Source organism: Eulemur rufifrons, chromosome 29 (assembly GCF_041146395.1).
Source record: "Eulemur rufifrons isolate Redbay chromosome 29, OSU_ERuf_1, whole genome shotgun sequence".
NCBI lineage: Eukaryota > Metazoa > Chordata > Mammalia > Primates > Lemuridae > Eulemur > Eulemur rufifrons.
The window spans coordinates 17,060,958-17,078,512 of record NC_091011.1 but is presented as its reverse complement, the minus strand read 5'-3'; the positions used below and the strand labels follow the sequence as shown (position 1 = coordinate 17,078,512).

General features: G+C 38.3%; 1 protein-coding gene and 1 pseudogene across 1 annotated transcript in view; both read left to right on the top strand.

Moving 5' to 3' along the window:
* Positions 1 to 17,238, top strand: part of EPDR1 (ependymin related 1) — a 29,707-nt gene extending 12,469 nt beyond the window's left edge. Inside the window, 2 exon segments of the mRNA XM_069462237.1 lie at positions 15,516 to 15,724; positions 16,909 to 17,238. Coding sequence (XP_069318338.1) covers positions 15,516 to 15,724; positions 16,909 to 17,105 — 406 coding nt within the window. The 3' untranslated portion in view covers positions 17,106 to 17,238.
* Positions 4,869 to 6,126, top strand: LOC138377471 (large ribosomal subunit protein uL4 pseudogene; annotated as a pseudogene).
* Positions 17,239 to 17,555: the final 317 nt, after the last annotated feature.

The window sequence follows — 17,555 nt, the reverse complement described above, 5'->3', positions numbered from 1 at the left end:
ACTAATCTATTATATTGCATGTTAAACAAACCCAAAGTTTGTCCAGTTTCTTCCATAAAAGCCAAAGTCCTTTTGTAATCACAATATAATATTTGTCCACTCCCTTTTCTGTAATTTAATATGTCTTGGATGGCCAAGTAGTTCTACATGGATGAGAAGAATCCCTCCTTCCCCCTGTGGAGAGAGGGAAGAGGCTTGGTGTTAGAGAGTTAGAATGAGTCTGGTAGGAGATCAGACCTTGGGTCCAATCCTGGCCCCATAATTTACTACCAAGTTATGCTCTAAGCCTCATATTTTCTTATCTGTTAAAAAAATAAAAATGTTAATAACATGTTCAGCTGAATTTGCCAATCTGTAACCTCTGCCTTAGATGTTTTCTTTTTTTCAGAACAGAAAAACAATTGCCTCTTGACTATTAAGGCAGTAGCTGGTCAGGTTGACCTATGCCCAAGCCAAGCTCTGGTATTTTGGGTTCTAGGATTAGTCAATCCTTGGACCCCGCTCATTCTGAAAGGAAAGACTCTCGTAGGGTTGTTATAAGGAATCAAATAGATAATATCCGTAAAGCAGTGGTTTTTACGTATTTCATTAAGGGTACTTGTAGCTAGAGGTGTCAGAAAATCTAAGAAATGCTTGAGCCATAAGGATATTTGTTATTTACTCCAGAATTCTTGTGATACGTGTTCCTAAGTTTGACTCAACAGTTTCATCAAGGCCCCAGGCTTGTCTTCAGCCATTTATTCTGCTGTTCGTAGGATGATGGTTCAGAGTTGCAAGATGGCATGCTGACTGTTGCCTCATGGTTTGAAGATGGCTGCCTCTGCTCCAAGCATAGTGTCCTTACCCAGCTTCATTCAAAGACATGAAGTGAAGGAAGTGGAGCAGGACAGGGACTGTCCTTTTTTGAGAGAGGAGAAATCTCCAAAGGATTCTCTCTTCCCATACACTTTGCTTTATATCTCCAAGACCAGAACCGTTTATACCTCTAGCTCCAAGGGAGACTAAGAAAATGAGTGTAGCCAACTCTCCATATCCACCACTTCTGCATGCATGGATTCAACCAACCACAGATAGGAAATATTTAAAAAAAAAATACAATACAACAATAAAAAATAATACAGTATAAAAACTATTTACATAGGATTTACATTATATTAGATATTAAAGTGATCTAGAGATGATTTAAAGTATACAGGAGGATGTGCATAGGTTATATGCACATACTATGCCATTTTTTTCTAAGGGTCTTGAGCATCCATAGATTTTAGTATCTGCAGAGACCCTGGAACAAATCCCCTGCAGTACAGAGGGATGACTTCATGTCACTTTCTCAGCTTCCATATTGAGAGGCAGGCAATGGAGAGAGGTGCAAATGCCTGTTGAGTCTTCTGTGAAGGGGTCCACCATAGCACACAGTTATGTCTCCCCTTCATCTCCCCATCCCACCTGAAAGTATTAGCCCTCTTTCTTACATGTAGATCCAATCTTACATTTATAAATTAAATGATTTGTTTCCTTGTTAAATGTTTACTGATGATAGTAAACATAAATATGATCAGATTTTCCTTCCATAGCTATGTCTTGCATTCGTAGAACCATTTTATATGTCCATTATCTCAAGTTAAATTATCTTCATCATAATGCTGTAAGCTTCAAAATTTTGGTCTGCCTTTATTATGAGAAATAAGGAGATTAAAATTATGATCATATGGCTCATCAGTAGTAAACTGGGAACTTTGATTCCTCGACTTAAGCTTTTTAACAGTGCCTTTCATGTTGTCTGTAAACCTTATGATGAAACAGGAAAACTAGACAGAAAAGTTTTTTCCCTCTTTCTCTTAGTAAGGTAAACTTTTAGTACCTTGTCTAATGCAAAGGAATTAATGAAACTCCACATCCACTTAAACATTCCAGTGTTCTTTTTGAGGAAACAATAATGTCTCATAAAATACAAAATGGGAATTTCCTTTGATCCAACAATCCTAGTCTATAAATTTTTCATAGGGATATAAGCACAGAAAGGCAAAAGATTTTGCCTCCAGTTTATATCTTGCATTGTTAATATTAACAAACTGTAGAAATAACCTAAGTGGTCATGGATAGGGAACTAGTGAAGCAAATCATGGTACATATGTACAAGGGAGATGTGAGTCTACTAAAATTATTATGAAGCAATCTCACTTATGAATATTGACATAATCAATTGATTAAAAATTCCTACATAGCAAACTGAGTCCAACAGCACATTAAAAAAATAATACATTTTGATCAAGTGAGGTTTATTCCAGGATTTCAACGATGGCTGAATTTTAGAAAATCCATCAACATGTACAAAAATAATCCTGTGATCATATCCTTAGTCTGCCAGAAAGGCAGTTGATAAAATTTAACAAACATTCCTGACACAAAGGATTCAGAAACTGATGGATGCTTCCTCAAATTGATAAAATTTGTATAGATTTTAATTTACCTAATATTGCAACCATAGCCCCTTTTCCATTAAACTCAAGGAGACAAGGATGCCGATAATCTTCATTCTATTTAATATTATGTTAGATTTATTGCCCGATATAATCAGAGAAGAGAAAATAATTAGAGGCATGAAAATTAGAAGAGGCAAAAACTATCTCTGTCAATGATATGAACACAATACACAATATCTTATGGAAAACATAAGAGACCAAAAATAAAACTAATTAAAACAATAAGAGAATTCAGTTAGTTGGCTCTATATAAAATTAACATGAACAATCAATAGTCTTCAAATATACAAGCAATAACTTGCTAGAGATTATAATGGAAAAGAAAGTCTCATTTAAAACACCAATAGCAACAAGAAAAGATAAACGATTTAGGAATAAATTTAAAGGAAATGTGCAAAACCTGTATAGGAAAAATTTAAACACTCCTGAAATGTATACAAAAAGACATGAAATGAGATTTGAAAAAAATGAACAGTTTTTTTTTTTTTTTTGGAGTGATAGGATGACTCAGCATCATTAGATATCAATTCTTCCCATGTTAATATATAAATTTAACTTAATCCCAATAAAAATGCCAATGTCAAAAACATTTTTTTTTTTTTTGAGCTAAGTAGTTGATTCTAAATTTCACATGGAAATATCTAGGAAAACCTTGGAAAAGAGGGACACAATAGGAGGACCAGTAAATTTGACCAGATATTGAAGCACACTATTAAATCTCTGTAATTAAAGCAATGAGATACTGGTACATGAATAGATAATTCAAGGAAATAAAATAGCAAGCCCTGAAATAGACACACATACATCTGGAAATTAGGTATGTGATGAATGTAGCATCTCAAATGACTGGGGGAAAGACTTTTTTGTTTGTTTGTTTTTTGTTTTTTTCATAATGAGAAGGAGTCTCGCTGTGTTGTCCAGGCTGGTCTCCAGCTTAAGCTGTCCTCCTACCTCAGCCTCCCAAGTAGCTGGGATTATAAAGGTGGGTGCCACTGTGCACAGCAAGATGGACTTTTTAATTAATGATTTTGGATCAACTGGGAAAAGATAAACTTGAATCCATATCTTACACCCATACATAAAATAAACTCCAAATAGGTTAAACATTTAAGTATAAACAAAATAAAACCACACAGGGATAGTAGAAATCATGGGTGCATTCCTGACAGTAGAAAAGTTTTTCTAAGTATGACAAAATCCAGAAACAATGAAAGAAATTTGACTTTAAAAAAATGTATTAATAAAATCCTTTGCATTGTAGAAAAAAATTAAATAAAGTCAATAAATGGCAAAGAAAAAATATATGCAACTTTTACCAGATACAAAAGGCTACTTAATTAATATGCTATAGAGAATTGGGAAGAAAAAACAAAAATCTGATATTCAGATAAATGAACAGTCAGTTCACAGAAAAATACAGTCAGATGGTACTTAAACATATGAAAATTTGCTCAACCAACTATAATGAATGAAGGAAAAATAAAACTACACTGCTCTTTGGAAGGGTAGTGATGGGAGAGGGCACGAAGGAGGCTTCTGAGGCCTTATCTTTGATCTGGATGGGGGCTACCAGATTGTTCACTTTGTAAAATTTCTCAAGCTCTGTACTTTAGATTTATGTAATCTATTGTATACTTATCAAGAAAAAAGTTCTTAAAAAAACCCCAATAGTTAGATACCATGTCTTACTTGCCAGATCAGCACAAATTCAAGTTGGACAACATGCTCTGTTGGCAAGACTAAAAAGAAAACAGGCACTATCGTATATTGCTGTTAGGAGTGCAAAATAGTGCAATCTTATGGGGAGAAATCTAGTAATATTTAACAGGATCACAAAAGCTTTTACCTTATGACCTAATAATTCCACATCTAGTATTTTACCCTAAATATACACCTCCAAAACAGCACAAGCACAAGGTTATTTACTGTTGCATTTTTGTTAATATCAAAGGAATGGAAACTACCCAGTATTCATTTACACACAATAAACTATTAGATAGTCATAGAAAGAATAAGAACAATCTCTAGGTATTAATGGAGAGTGGAGAAAGCAAAGTACAGAAAAGTATTCACATATATATATATATATATATATATAAATATAAAACATTCTACCTTTTCTGTAAAGAAGAGGGGGAAATAAGAATTCGTGTATATATTTGCTTATTTTTTGTCAAAAGACATGCAAGAAAAATGAAATGGAAGCAGTTGAAAAGTGTTACCCATAAGGAACATGAGGAATGGGGACAGGAGATAGGGATGGAAGGAAGACTTCCCTCAATGTGCCTATTTATGTCATTTTAAGTTTTGAAACATAAATATTCTCACATATTTAAATAAGAAAATTAAATCAGCTTTCCTGTAGGAGGCACTGGGCCGAGAGGATTGTGGCCTTCTCTTGTCCCTGCCATGGCTTATGCTCCTCCACTGATACAGGTGTACTCTGAAAAGGGGAAGTCACCTGGCAAAAATGTCACTTTCCCTGCTGTGTTCAAGGCTCCCATTCAATCAGATACTGTGAACCCCGTGCTCTCAGTGAATCAGCAGATCATCAGACCAGTGCTGAGTCCTGGGGTACTGGCAGAGCTGTGGTGCAAATTCCCAGAGTTGGAGGTGGTGGGACTCACCTTTCTGGCCAGGGTGCTTTTGGAAATACGTGTCGTGGAGGCTGCATGTTTGCACCAACCAAAACCTGGCACCGTTTTGGCACCAAAGAATGAACACAACCCAAGAGCAATACTCCATCTGCTCTGCCCTGGCTGCCTTGGCCTTACCAGTGCTGATCATGTCTACATATCATCATATTGAGGAAGTTCCTAAACTTCCTTTGGTGGTTAAAGATAAAGTTGAAAGCTACAAGAAGACCAAGGAAGCTACTTTTCTTCTTAAGAAATTTACGGCCTGGAATGATATCAAAATAGTCTATGGCTCTCAGAGAATGAAAGCTGGCAAGGGCAAAATTAGAAATCATCATCATGTCCAGTGCAGGGGACTGTGCATCATCTATAAAGAGGGCAGTGGTATCACAAAGGGCTTCAGAAGCATCCATGGAATTACTGTGCTTAATGTAAACAAGCTGAACATTTTGAAACTTGCTCCTGGTGGGCATGTGAGACGTTTCTGTATTTGGACTGAAAGTGTTTTCCAGAAATTAAGTAAGCTATATGGCACTTTCAGTAAAGCTGCTTCCATTAAGAATAGTTACAACCTTCCAATGCACAAGATGATCAGTACAGACCTTAGCAGAATCTTGAAAAGCCCAGAGATCCAAAGAGCTCTTCATGCACCACACAAGAAGATCCATCACAGTCCCAAAGAGGAATCCCATGAAAAACCTGAGAATTGTGTTGAAGCTAAACCCATACTCAAGACCATGCACAGAACACTGTTCTTCCCCAGGCCAGGAACCACAAACTTTGGGTGGGTAAAACAGCTGAGGCACTAGAAGCCAAATCAGATGAGAAGGAGGTTGCAGGCAAGAAGCCTGTGGTAGGGAAGAAAAGAAAGAAGGCTGTTGGTGTTAAGCAGAAAAGCCTTTGATGGGAAAAAAAAGCCTGCAGATACCAAGAAGCCAGCAGCTGATAAGAAACCAGCAGAAAAGAAATCTCCCACAGAGGAAAAGAAGCCTCTGCATGAACTCTGAAATTTGTTTGTTCCGTAAAGGATAATTTTGGACAGCTTATTTTAAATAAAGACCCAATCAAAAAGGCAGCGAGGAAAAAATAATAATAAAATTAAATCAAAGTGGGAAATTATAAAGTCCCTGAATTGAGAACAAATGTACCTGATGATATATCAATCTGGAACCATAACAACACAGAGAATAGGTTTATTCTAAGTGAATTTTTAACACAGCGAGGACTCTAAATCTTAGTGAATGATATTCTATGGACAAGAGCTGCAACGAAATCTTAAACTTTGCCCAGCAATTTTATTATTTATAATTGTTTTGAAATTATTATTTCAAAATTATTGTAGGATAAAGCAAATAAGTAAATTTGCTAATGTTTTTAGGAAGCACGATTTTTTGAGAGAAAAGGTGTATAAATACAAAACAAAAAATAATGGGAAAAAACCTAAAATGTTAAATTTAAATTGGAAATATCGATATGAATTCATGATTTTTTAAAAATATAGGAAGCTCTGACCACTGAAAGGTCTTCAATGCAATGACATCCCGATAACCATGAGCACATCTAGTGCCCTGATGTTGGTTTCTAAGTTGTTTCTCCACTTAGTGTAACCAGGATTCCTTAGATTAATGGCTGATCTCGGATCTGGGGCAAGGAAAGTCCAAGAGGTGAGCTGGGGACACTTTGTGTCACAAAACGTCAGAGAGCACTCAAAGATGAATGGGGTTATGCCCAAAGCCACAGCTACTAGCTGGAAGGTATCTGGTACCAAACTTGGGAAAATTGAGTATCAAAAGGAATAATGACTTTAATTGTTTGTCATACATTGAATAAATAAAAACTCATGAGTCCAAAGTGGAATTCAATAGATTAAGATGGATAGATGTCATTTGTTATACCACTGATACTATTATACCAACTCCCAATGAAATAGTAGATTCAGGAAATGATTTTACCTAAAACCATTAGGTGACAGCTATTGGATAATGGGAAATTCCCAGCGTCACAAAATATCACTCACCATTTACTTGCTAATTGCAAAAGGAAACACCTTTATAACAGGCATCTGGAGTCACCACATGTTAATAACTAGTGATGAAAGTGAGCAGCATTCAGAGTGGGAAGGTACATCACTTTATCTTTGATGTGATGCAGTCTGAATTACACAGTCTCACCAGCATGGTCTTCCCAAATATCTTCAACCTAAATCTCATCAATTCTTTAGACCTCATGTCCAGTTTGCAGGAATGACGGGAGCTAGAGGAGCGAGTTAAATGACTTGAGGAAACTGACAAAGAAATCCAGAATGTGGAGTATCTGCAAACCTGGAATCTTCAAAGAGTCATGTTATAAAATAAAAAAAGGTAGGAGTACTGTTACAGATTTTTAATGGAGACATAACCAAGTATAATACTTGAAACTTAATTAGATTATGATTTGAAAAACCAGCTTTAACATATATAATATTTTGGGAGTCAACTGAATCTGGAGCAGATATTAACTGGTATTAGGGAATGAATTTTAGTTTCCTAGATGTAATAGGGGTATTGTGGCCATGTGGCAAAAAGTCCTTCTTTTTAGGAAATATTTAGAAAATACATAAAGCAAATATGGAAAAATGTAAAGAATTGGAGCATCTAGGTGGTGGACACAAAGGTGATCATGGTACCAGTTCTTAAATTCTTCTACGTATTTAAAATATTTCATAATAGCAAATTAGGAAGAAAGGATTCCATAGATCTCTGTTTCTTGACTTAGAAGATTATCTAGGGCAAATTGTTGAATTTAAAATGCAGTTTAGAAAACAAATAATATAAATTCACTCATTTTTATAAAATGTGTATAGTACACATATTGAAAAATCAATGATACTGTACACCCATGTTCATAGCAGCATTATGCATAATACACAAAAGGTAGAAACAACTCGTGTCCCTCAGTGAATGAAAGGATAAACAAAATGTGGTATATACATTCAATGAAATATTATCCATCCTTAAAAAGTAAGGAAATTCTGACTCATTCTATAACATAGATGAACTTGGGGACATTATATTAACTAAAATGAGCCAACTACAAATGGATGAATATTGTATGATTCCACTTATAAGAGATACCTAGAGTAGTCAAACTCACAAAGACAGAAAGTAGAATGGTGGCTGCCAGGGACTGAGGAGAAGGAGGAATGGGGAGTTATTGTTTAATGGGTATAAAGTTTCAATTTTGCAAGAGTCCTGTCCTGAAGATTGGATGTACAACAATAGGAATGTATTTAACATTACTGAACTGTGCATTTAAAAATGGTTAAGATGGTAAATTTTATGTTATATATATTTTACCATATGTAAAAAATGAAATATTAAAATCAATATGTGCATAAAGATATACTTAGAAGAATATACGCACAGATACATGCACAGAGTTGTTATTTCTGTAAGTTAGAGTTTCTTTACTTTCCATTTCTAGATTGTTTGATTTTTTTTATATTAAACATGAATCAGTTTTACATAAGACCATAAACCTATTTTCAAAAGAAATGTTAATAAAACTTCTGCAGATTTTCAGTGTTTGGGAAAACATGGGGATGATAGGGCCTAATTTTTACGAAAAATGAATTTTTAGGAAACAATAGAAATTGTCAATGCAGCCTGAGAATTTTATTAAAAGCAACAAAAATCCTTTGTCCCCTATAGTGAGAAGCAAAAGCAGGCCATGGCCTTTCTGTGTGTTGTGGTTGCCTTGGAGAGCTTGGCCTTCTGACCTTGGCTTGGCCTGACCTGACCAGCCTGTCCTCGCTCACAGCTGGGCCTTGTGGGAATGCTTGCCTGCCCCTCCCAGGGAACTGTGCTTTGCTTGGTGCCTGGCCAGCAGGAGGGTCAAGTTTGCCTGCTGTTGTTGACCCAGGGCTGGTCTGCCTGGTTGTCTTCCACACCGATTCCAGCACCTCACCTTGCCTGACTATACCCCAGGGGTGCAGTGTGTGCTTCCCATCCTCAAAGCTTCCTCCATGTCAGAGCCAGGCTTTGATCATGCCTCGAGGATCCAGTTTCTGTTGAAGTTTCTTAATCCTTCGGGTCCACGGGTCATTACCCGCACAGCATCCCCACGCTGATTACTCATCTCAACCTTGGCTGATCTGTCTCTGTGTTTTGACCTTCAGTTGCTATCAGGCTTCAGATCCTGTATCCTATTTGTGATGGAGAAACTTACATCCTAACTGTTAATAGGTTCACATAAACAAGCCGCTACAGCATCGTTAAAGTCTACTTTTCTAAAATTTGTCATGGAACAGTACTAGCATTTTTATCCACATGGGATTTTGAAAAAATGAATTATACAGTTCTATTTTGCTTCCCATTAAATTATTATTTTCAGTTTTACTCAAGGCACAGTCAACATAACCTCAATATCAGATGATGCCCACTTTCTAAAAAATTAAATATTTTGAAAACACAGGAAAGTACAGAGAACATCATAACAAACACCATGTTCAGACCACCCAGATTTAACAAATGCTAACATTTTGTAACGATTGTTTTGAGTCTAGAATTCTCATTTTACAATTAAATTTTACTTCTGTATATGGGCAGAGCTGGCCTCAGGGAAATACCGAAGCAGTCAGAATTCCTTTCCTGCTGTCCCCTGCCCTTCTGCTGCAGGCACCTGAGCAGGTGGCCATGGCCCTTGGTCCCACAGAGGGCAGTGCTGTGCCTTCCTCAGAACTGCTGTGCTGGCATGGAGGCCCGGGGTCCTCAGCTCCTTCACAAAGGAGTCCTGGTCATGAGTAGCACAAAATTTTGCAAGCCAAAAAGGGAAGGTTTGTTAAAACAAAGGAAGCTTATTATAACTCTGTGGGAGGTGGGGGGCTCAAAGCACCTCAGACAAAAAAGGCACCCAGGAAATGAACAGCTGTTGGAATCCCAGTTTGCTAGTGCTTCTCTCTGCTTCATTCTTTACTCTTTCTCCGTTCACAGGATGGAAAATAGCCTCCCTTGGCTTCTGAGTTTACCATGATATGACCAGCCATGTAAAGGGGCTGACTAGTAGACCTCAGTTGTGTTCCTCATGTCCAAGGGAGAGAATCTTGCTGTCTCCACGCTGGTCCAGTACACTCTGGTGAGGGTGGCAAGGTCATGTATGACAAACATGGCTGCTGGGGTAACACTTCTGTGATCCTGTGAATTTGGGTGGGGTGAGGGCATTAGTCTCAAGAAGGAACCTCCTACCTTGCACACAACTGCATATGCTCCAGGGGAGCAGTTTGAGAAGCTCACAACTAAAGTCTCAGCAAAAGCTAGGGATGACTTTCTAGCCTAGACACCTAGAACTTGGGAAAGCACAAGATGATGTTGATGATGAGAAGAACAATGTAAACAACTTTTTGCGGGTGTCCACTTGTCATAATCACAGAACAAGATTTGTGTATGGACAATAATTCCTATATTTACAAATGAATTATGTTCTAAAAGTTGATGTTAATGTTTCTGTATTCCATCAATGAGTGTTTAGGCTCTATGTGCCAGGGACTTAACTGGTTGTGAGACAACAGGGACAGTCCAACCCCAAACTCCTTCAAAGAACTAATATTTTAATGTGCATATTGTGAGAGGTTAGCTCCATTTTTGAGCAATAGCTCATAAAATGCATATTTGCTTTTCTTAATATAGTCCCTCCCATTTCTAAGTGTACGTGTCTGGGTTATTATATTTTTTACCCTTGTAAGCCATTTCAAATCTTTTCTGAAATAAGCAGGATAATCCAAATATATAAAATGAGGCCATGCTTATATTTCCATACTAGCTCATAAAAACCTGAAGCATAATACTACTGCTATTAATATAGTCATCGGCCACATAACATTTCCGCCAATGACAGACCACATATATGACAATGACCCCATAAGATCATAATGGAACTGAAAAATTCCTATTGCCTAGTGATGTTGTGGCCCTTATAATGTCGTAGCACAACATATTACTCACACATTTGTGGCAACACTGGTATAAACAAACCTACTGCACTACCAGTCATATAAAAGTCTGGTTGCTAGACTAGTTAGGCAACTACGTATGGTCCATAAGACTTGAGAAGGACAATAAATGACTATGTTACTGGTTTATGTATTTACTGTACTATAGTTTTTATCATTATTTTAGAATGCCCTCCTTCTACTTATAAAAATACGTTAACTGTAAAACAGCCTCAGGCAGGTCCTTCAGGATGCGTTCCAGGAGAAGCATTATTACCATAGGGGATGACAGCTCCATACCTGTCACTGCCCCTGAAGACCTTTCAGGGGGACAAGATGTAGAGGTGGAAGAGAGTGATATTGATGATCCTGATCCTGTGTAGGCCTAGGCTAATGTGCGTGTTTTTGTCCTAATTTTTAGCAAAAAAGTTTAAAAAGTAAAAAAAAAAAAAAATTCTTTTTAAATACAAAAAAGCTTATAGGGTAAGGGCCTAAAGAAAGAAAATATTTTTGTGCAGCTGTACAATGTGCTTGTGTTTTAAGCTAAGTGTTAGGATAAAAGAGTCAAAAAGTTAAAAAATTAAAAAATATAAAGTAAAAATATTACAGTAAGCTAAGGTTAATTTATTATTGAAGAAAGTTTTTTTTTTTTTTTATAACTTTAGTGCAGCCTAGGTGTACAGTGTTCGTGTCTAGAGTAGCATATAGTAATGTCGAAGGCCTTCACCTTCACCGCCACTCACTCACTGACTCACCCAGAGCAAATTCCAGGCCTGCAAGCTCCATTCGCTTACAGCTTGTAAGTGCCTGGTAAGAGCTCCTATAAGTGCTCTCTAGGGTGTACCATTTTTTATATTTTATACCATATTTTTACTTTACCTTTTCTATGTTTAGGTATGTTTACACACACCAATACTTACCATCGTGTTACAAATGCCTACAGTATCCAGTAGTCACATGCTGTACATGTTTGTATCCCCGGAGCAATAGGCTATACCTTGTGGCCTAAGTGTGTCGTAGGCTACACCATCTAGGTTTGTGTAAGTACACTCTGTGACATTCCCACAAAGACAAAATTGCCTAACACATTTCCCAGAACGTATCTACACTGTTAAGTGATACATGACTGTATTTTCACCATATAGACAGTAATCATTGGTAATATTTTCTCTGAAAGAAATCATTTTTAAGCTCAGACTTGGGATGGACAGCACACAACCTCGGCAGAGGCTCCTCCAGTGGAGTGAGTCTCGCAGAGCTGAGATAATTCGGTGGCTGTCTTTACGGCTTATGAAAGGCCACCTCTCTAGGCTCTTTGGCCCTCAGGTGCTGGGAATTTCACTTTCTGAGGTCAGGGCTGCAACGCCCCCTCTGCTCTACCAGCAGCTGTGGCCTGAGTTTTGGACTGACGGTGAAATGCACAGAAACGGCAGGCTTTGCCCAACCCCGAGACGCCTTAGCTTTAAGGAAGATACAGGACTGGCATCCACGTGGCAGGCATGGTGATTCCTGCCCACAACCTCAGAATACCTCCCTGTCCCTCCCCATGAAGGGTAGGCATGTGGTCAGGAGAGGAGGCCTAGAGCATGGGGACAAACAGCTTAGGGGAGCTGTTCGCTCTGGGGGTCCCTTGAGCTTTCGTCCTTAGTCGTCTCAGCCCCAGCGGGCCGTGTGAGGCATGCTTTAGGCCACACAGCAGCACTCAGCAAAGCCCTTTACTCGTGACTGATAGGTGGCTGAAGCAGCGAGGTGCTTGATCCTCCCTCCAGTCCTCAGTGGGCGCTTGTCCTACATCCAGTATCTCCTGTAATTCCTTGCGTTGGTGCTGCAAGAACTCAACCAAACCAAGGACTGAATCTTGTGCCACTCTGGCTAAACAAAAGATCACAAACGAGCTGTTAAGCCAGAGCCAGGACTCCCCCATGTTTGTACCCTAAGCACAAGACCTAGCACATAATAGGTCCTCATTAAGAATTTGTCCAGTGAATATTCAATTTTGACCTCTGAATCTTAATTATTTCATATTCAGATTGTGAATGCAGGCAGTTCCAGGGTTACAGACGACCCAAGTTAACACTGTTCCGTACTTACGAACAGGATCCCAAGGCTCTCCATGAGGATAATTTATAATTACATAATTAAATTAATAATGCAGGAACTAGTTTCTTCCACACATGTAAACAAACCCACATGGTGTAAGCGGTTGGTTAGCGCAGCATCTTTATGCTAGTGGCTAGTCTCACTGTTCATATGGTCGCTTACTCACAGCATTACTTTCGTCTTACCGTTTTTATTCAATTCTGTGTTTCCCCTTATGACCACGCCTTCAAAGCAAAAGTGCACTGCAAGTCCAGGTCCTCCTGCAGCGAAAAGAAAGGTGATGACAATGGAAACGAAAGTAGAAATGATTAAGTGTTCAGAGAAAGGCCAGGCACCATCATTGTTGGGAAAGCGTTAGGTTTCAGTCACTCAACTATCAGAACAATTATAAAGGAGAATAATGGAATGTGTGAAAGGCAGGGCTCCAATGAAAGCAGTAATTATTACTAGACAGCATAGTGGATTAATTATTGAAATGGAAAGGTTATTATTGATGTTGTTAGAAGATCAAAATAAGCGTCACATTCTTATTAGCCTAGGGTTGATGCAACATTGAGTGTTAACCTTTAATATTTGTTTTTGAAATTTCTCCTATCTAAACTTTTTGTATGAGTTTGTTTTTATGTTCTGTTTGCTGGAATTAATAGAAAGAACACAATAATTTCTGTAATTTATTGCAGTATAGGGGTTTTATTGTTACAGTATTACACTGTATTATTACATATGTATTGCCACATAAGAGCCATTACAGTAATGTTATTATTATTATTACTATGTGTGTACTGTTCATCAGGGATGCAAAATTATTTAGGCTATTAGGTATGGAATGTCTGATTTCCTTAAGTACTAAGTTTGACAGTTGATATCTCTGAATTTCACTTTGACATTTCTTTTTCTTTCTTTTTTTTTTTTTTTTTTGTGAAGGTACATCCTCATTCTTTTAAATGCACATTTTAGCTTGTGATTATCTTTCAAAAAAATTTTTAGACCAATTTTTGTGAAACCATGGATAAGTTAAAAATTCATGCTATTTTTGAATATGAGTTCTGTTGTGGAGCCAATGCCACACAGACAGCTCAAAATATCAATGAAGTGTTTGGGAAGGATGTGGCTAATGAACGCACAGTACTCTGATGGTTTGAGAAGTTCCATTCTGGTGATTTTGATCTTGAAAATGAACCATGTTGGTGACCTGATAACCAAGGTGGATAACGATGAGCTGAAAGCTATAATGGAAGCGAATCCCTCTCAACCTATGTGTGAATTAGCAGCAAGGTTTGATGTTACTATTCCAACAATATTGGACCATTTGAAACAAATGGGCAAGGTAAAGAAGCTGGGTAGATGGGTACCACATGAATTAAACTAGTGTCAGAAGAGAAATTTTCTAGAAGCTTGCCTTCTTTGCTGTCACGACATAAAGGTGAACCATTTCTACACCATTCTGTTACATGTGATGAAAAGTGGATTCTTTTTGACAATCACAAGTGTTCAGCACAATGGTTGGATAAAGATGAAGTGCCAAAACACAGTCCAAAACTGAATATTCGTCAAAAAAAGCTAATGGTGTGTGGTTGGTGGTCCAGCGCTGGTATTATCCACTATGGCTTCATGAATCCTGGTGAATCAATTACAGTGATATCTACTGCAACCAGTTGGATGAAATGATAAGGATGCTTGTGATTGAACAGCCAAGATTGGTCAATAGAGACAGGCCAATCTTCTTGCAAGACTACACGTTGCAAAAAGCCACATTGTTCAAACTATAGAAGCTGTACTTGGAAACTCTGTCATCCACTGGATTCACTAGACCTTGCACCTACTGACTACCACTTCTACCAGGCTTTGGACCACTTCTTGCAAGGAAAAATATTCAATTGTCAACAAGTTGTGGAAAACACCTTTCGCGATTTCATCGCCACTTGCTTTCCAGACTTCTTCGCTGCTGGCATAAACAAGTTACTGTTAAGATGGAAAAACTGTGTTGACAGTTTAGGCTCACACTTTGATTAATTGCAGTGCTTCTTGTTTGAGATATAATAAACTTTTGCTTAGAAATCGGACATCTCATATTTAATGACCTAATACATACAAATCTGACCTAAACACCTTCTCAGGAACATATCTTGTCCATAACCTGGGGACCGCCTGTGTTCATGGATCTAGTGTGTTTCTAAATGTAAATGATTGCCTAGCAAGCAAAATCAATTTTTGCCTATTTTTCTATTTTAAAAGTAATTTATATAAAAGGACTTTGGCATTTTTACTGGTAAAAGGCATGATGATTATAACATAAAGTCCTAAACTAGTTTCTTTTAACCTATCTTTCAGATTATTTGAATATATTTTGCTCTATAAGGATGGAGTGATGTTTCAGATTGAACAAGCCACCAAGCAGTGCTCAAAGATCACCCTGACGGAACCCTGGGATCCTCTTGACATTCCTCTGAACTCCACCTTCGAAGACCAGTACTCCATCGGGGGGCCCCAGGAGCAGGTCACCGTCCAGGAGTGGTCCGACAGAAAGTCAGCCAGATCCTGTAAGGATGAAAAGAAGGGTTTGAACATTGTGCCCAGGAATCATGGTGGGAAAAAAGGTCTAAGTCCAGTAAGGAAGGGAGTTGTTAGTTGTTGGGGAAAATTATAAGCTTCATTAAGTTGTTCAAAGCCCCTATTAGTTACCCATGTTGCCTTGCTAATTACGTGGCAATGGGATCTAAGTATTTGAAATACCCCCCGCCCCTTTCTAATGCCACCTGGACATTTCTGCTGGTTTGACTCTTGTGGACTTAGCCTTGGTTTTGACTTTTTGTGATCACCCCAAGGTCTGTGCCATGGAAAGCATTTTTCTAAGGCAAACATTTGAATTGGTGCCTCCTTTTCCTTCCGCCATATCACTTCCTAAAGATGTAGTGATCAAATCTACTCCCATTATTCTGAGTGTCCAAATGTCCTGCTTTTATGTGAAGCTGTTCTCAGCTCTGCTGCCAATATGCGCATCCCAAGACTGTTATGCACATACAGGCATGCATGCTGTGGAACACAGTGTGGTGGTTCCTCAAAATGTTAAACATAGAATCACCATATGATCCGACAGTTCCACTTCTCAATAGTATACCACAAAGAATTAAAGGCAGAGACTCAAACAGATAGTTTTATACTCATGTTCACAGTGGCATTATTCACAGTAGCCAAAAGGTGGAAATATCCTAAATTACCATCAGCAGATAATAGATAAATAAACTGTTCTCTCTCTCTCTCTATATATATATGTGTGTGTGTGTGTGTATATATATATATGTACGTACACACACACTATGGAATATAATTCACCCTTAAGGAAGGAAATTTTGGCTCATGCTACAAGCTGAATAAACCTTGAGGACATTATGTTAAGAGAAATAAAGCCAGTCACAAAAGGACAAATGTTGTATGATTCCACTTACATGAGATATCCAAATTCATAGAGACAGACAGTAGAATGGTGGTTTCCAGGGGCTAGTGAGAGAGGATAATGGGGAGTTAGTGTTTAATGAGTACAGAGTTTCAGTTTGGGAAAATGAAAAAGCTCTGGAGATGGATGGTGCTGATGTTTGTACGACAGACAGTGTGAATATACTCAATGTTACCAAACACTTAAAAATGGTTAGAATGGTAAATTTTATGTTACGTACGTTTTTTGCTTGTCTTCTCTATTAAAAAGTCCACTTTCTCCCTTTTATAGATGAAACCTGGATTGGCATCTATACAGTCAAGGATTGTTATCCTGTCCAGGAAACCTTTACCAAAAATTACAGTGTGATATTGTCCATGCGGTTTTTTGACATACAGCTGGGCATTAAAGACCCCTCAGTGTTTACCCCTCCAAGCACGTGCCAGATGGCCCAGGCGGAGAAGATGAGCGAGGACTGCTCCTGGTAGCCTGCGAAGGCAGAAGTGACAGCAACGATGTCAGCTGCCTGTGGCCCCAGCTGGAGACTGACTTGAGACTGTTTGGGGTGAGAATCTTCATTGGAGATAACTAGAATCTTAGGAAGATATACATTGATGTGGATTTTTTGTATGTTGGGTTTACAGAAGAGAACTGAATGGAGAGGACGTGTGAGCTGACTAGATGGCTAATATGGACACTTCAGGTACTGCCAAAGCCTATGTGGGTCTGGGCTTTCTGTGTGTGCAGGTGTGTCCGCAGTGCAGTGCCATGCAAAGGGGGAGGGGGTCTTGGCCAAGGAGGAGCATTTTATTGCTGCCATCGTTGAGAATGGGTGATAATAAGAAGCAGAATGATCTTGGCCAGTTTTGTTATTAATTCTTAAGTTCTCTGCAGAGAAGTCCCCCTTTACTGCTGCACCAGAGTGGCAGGCTGCTCCC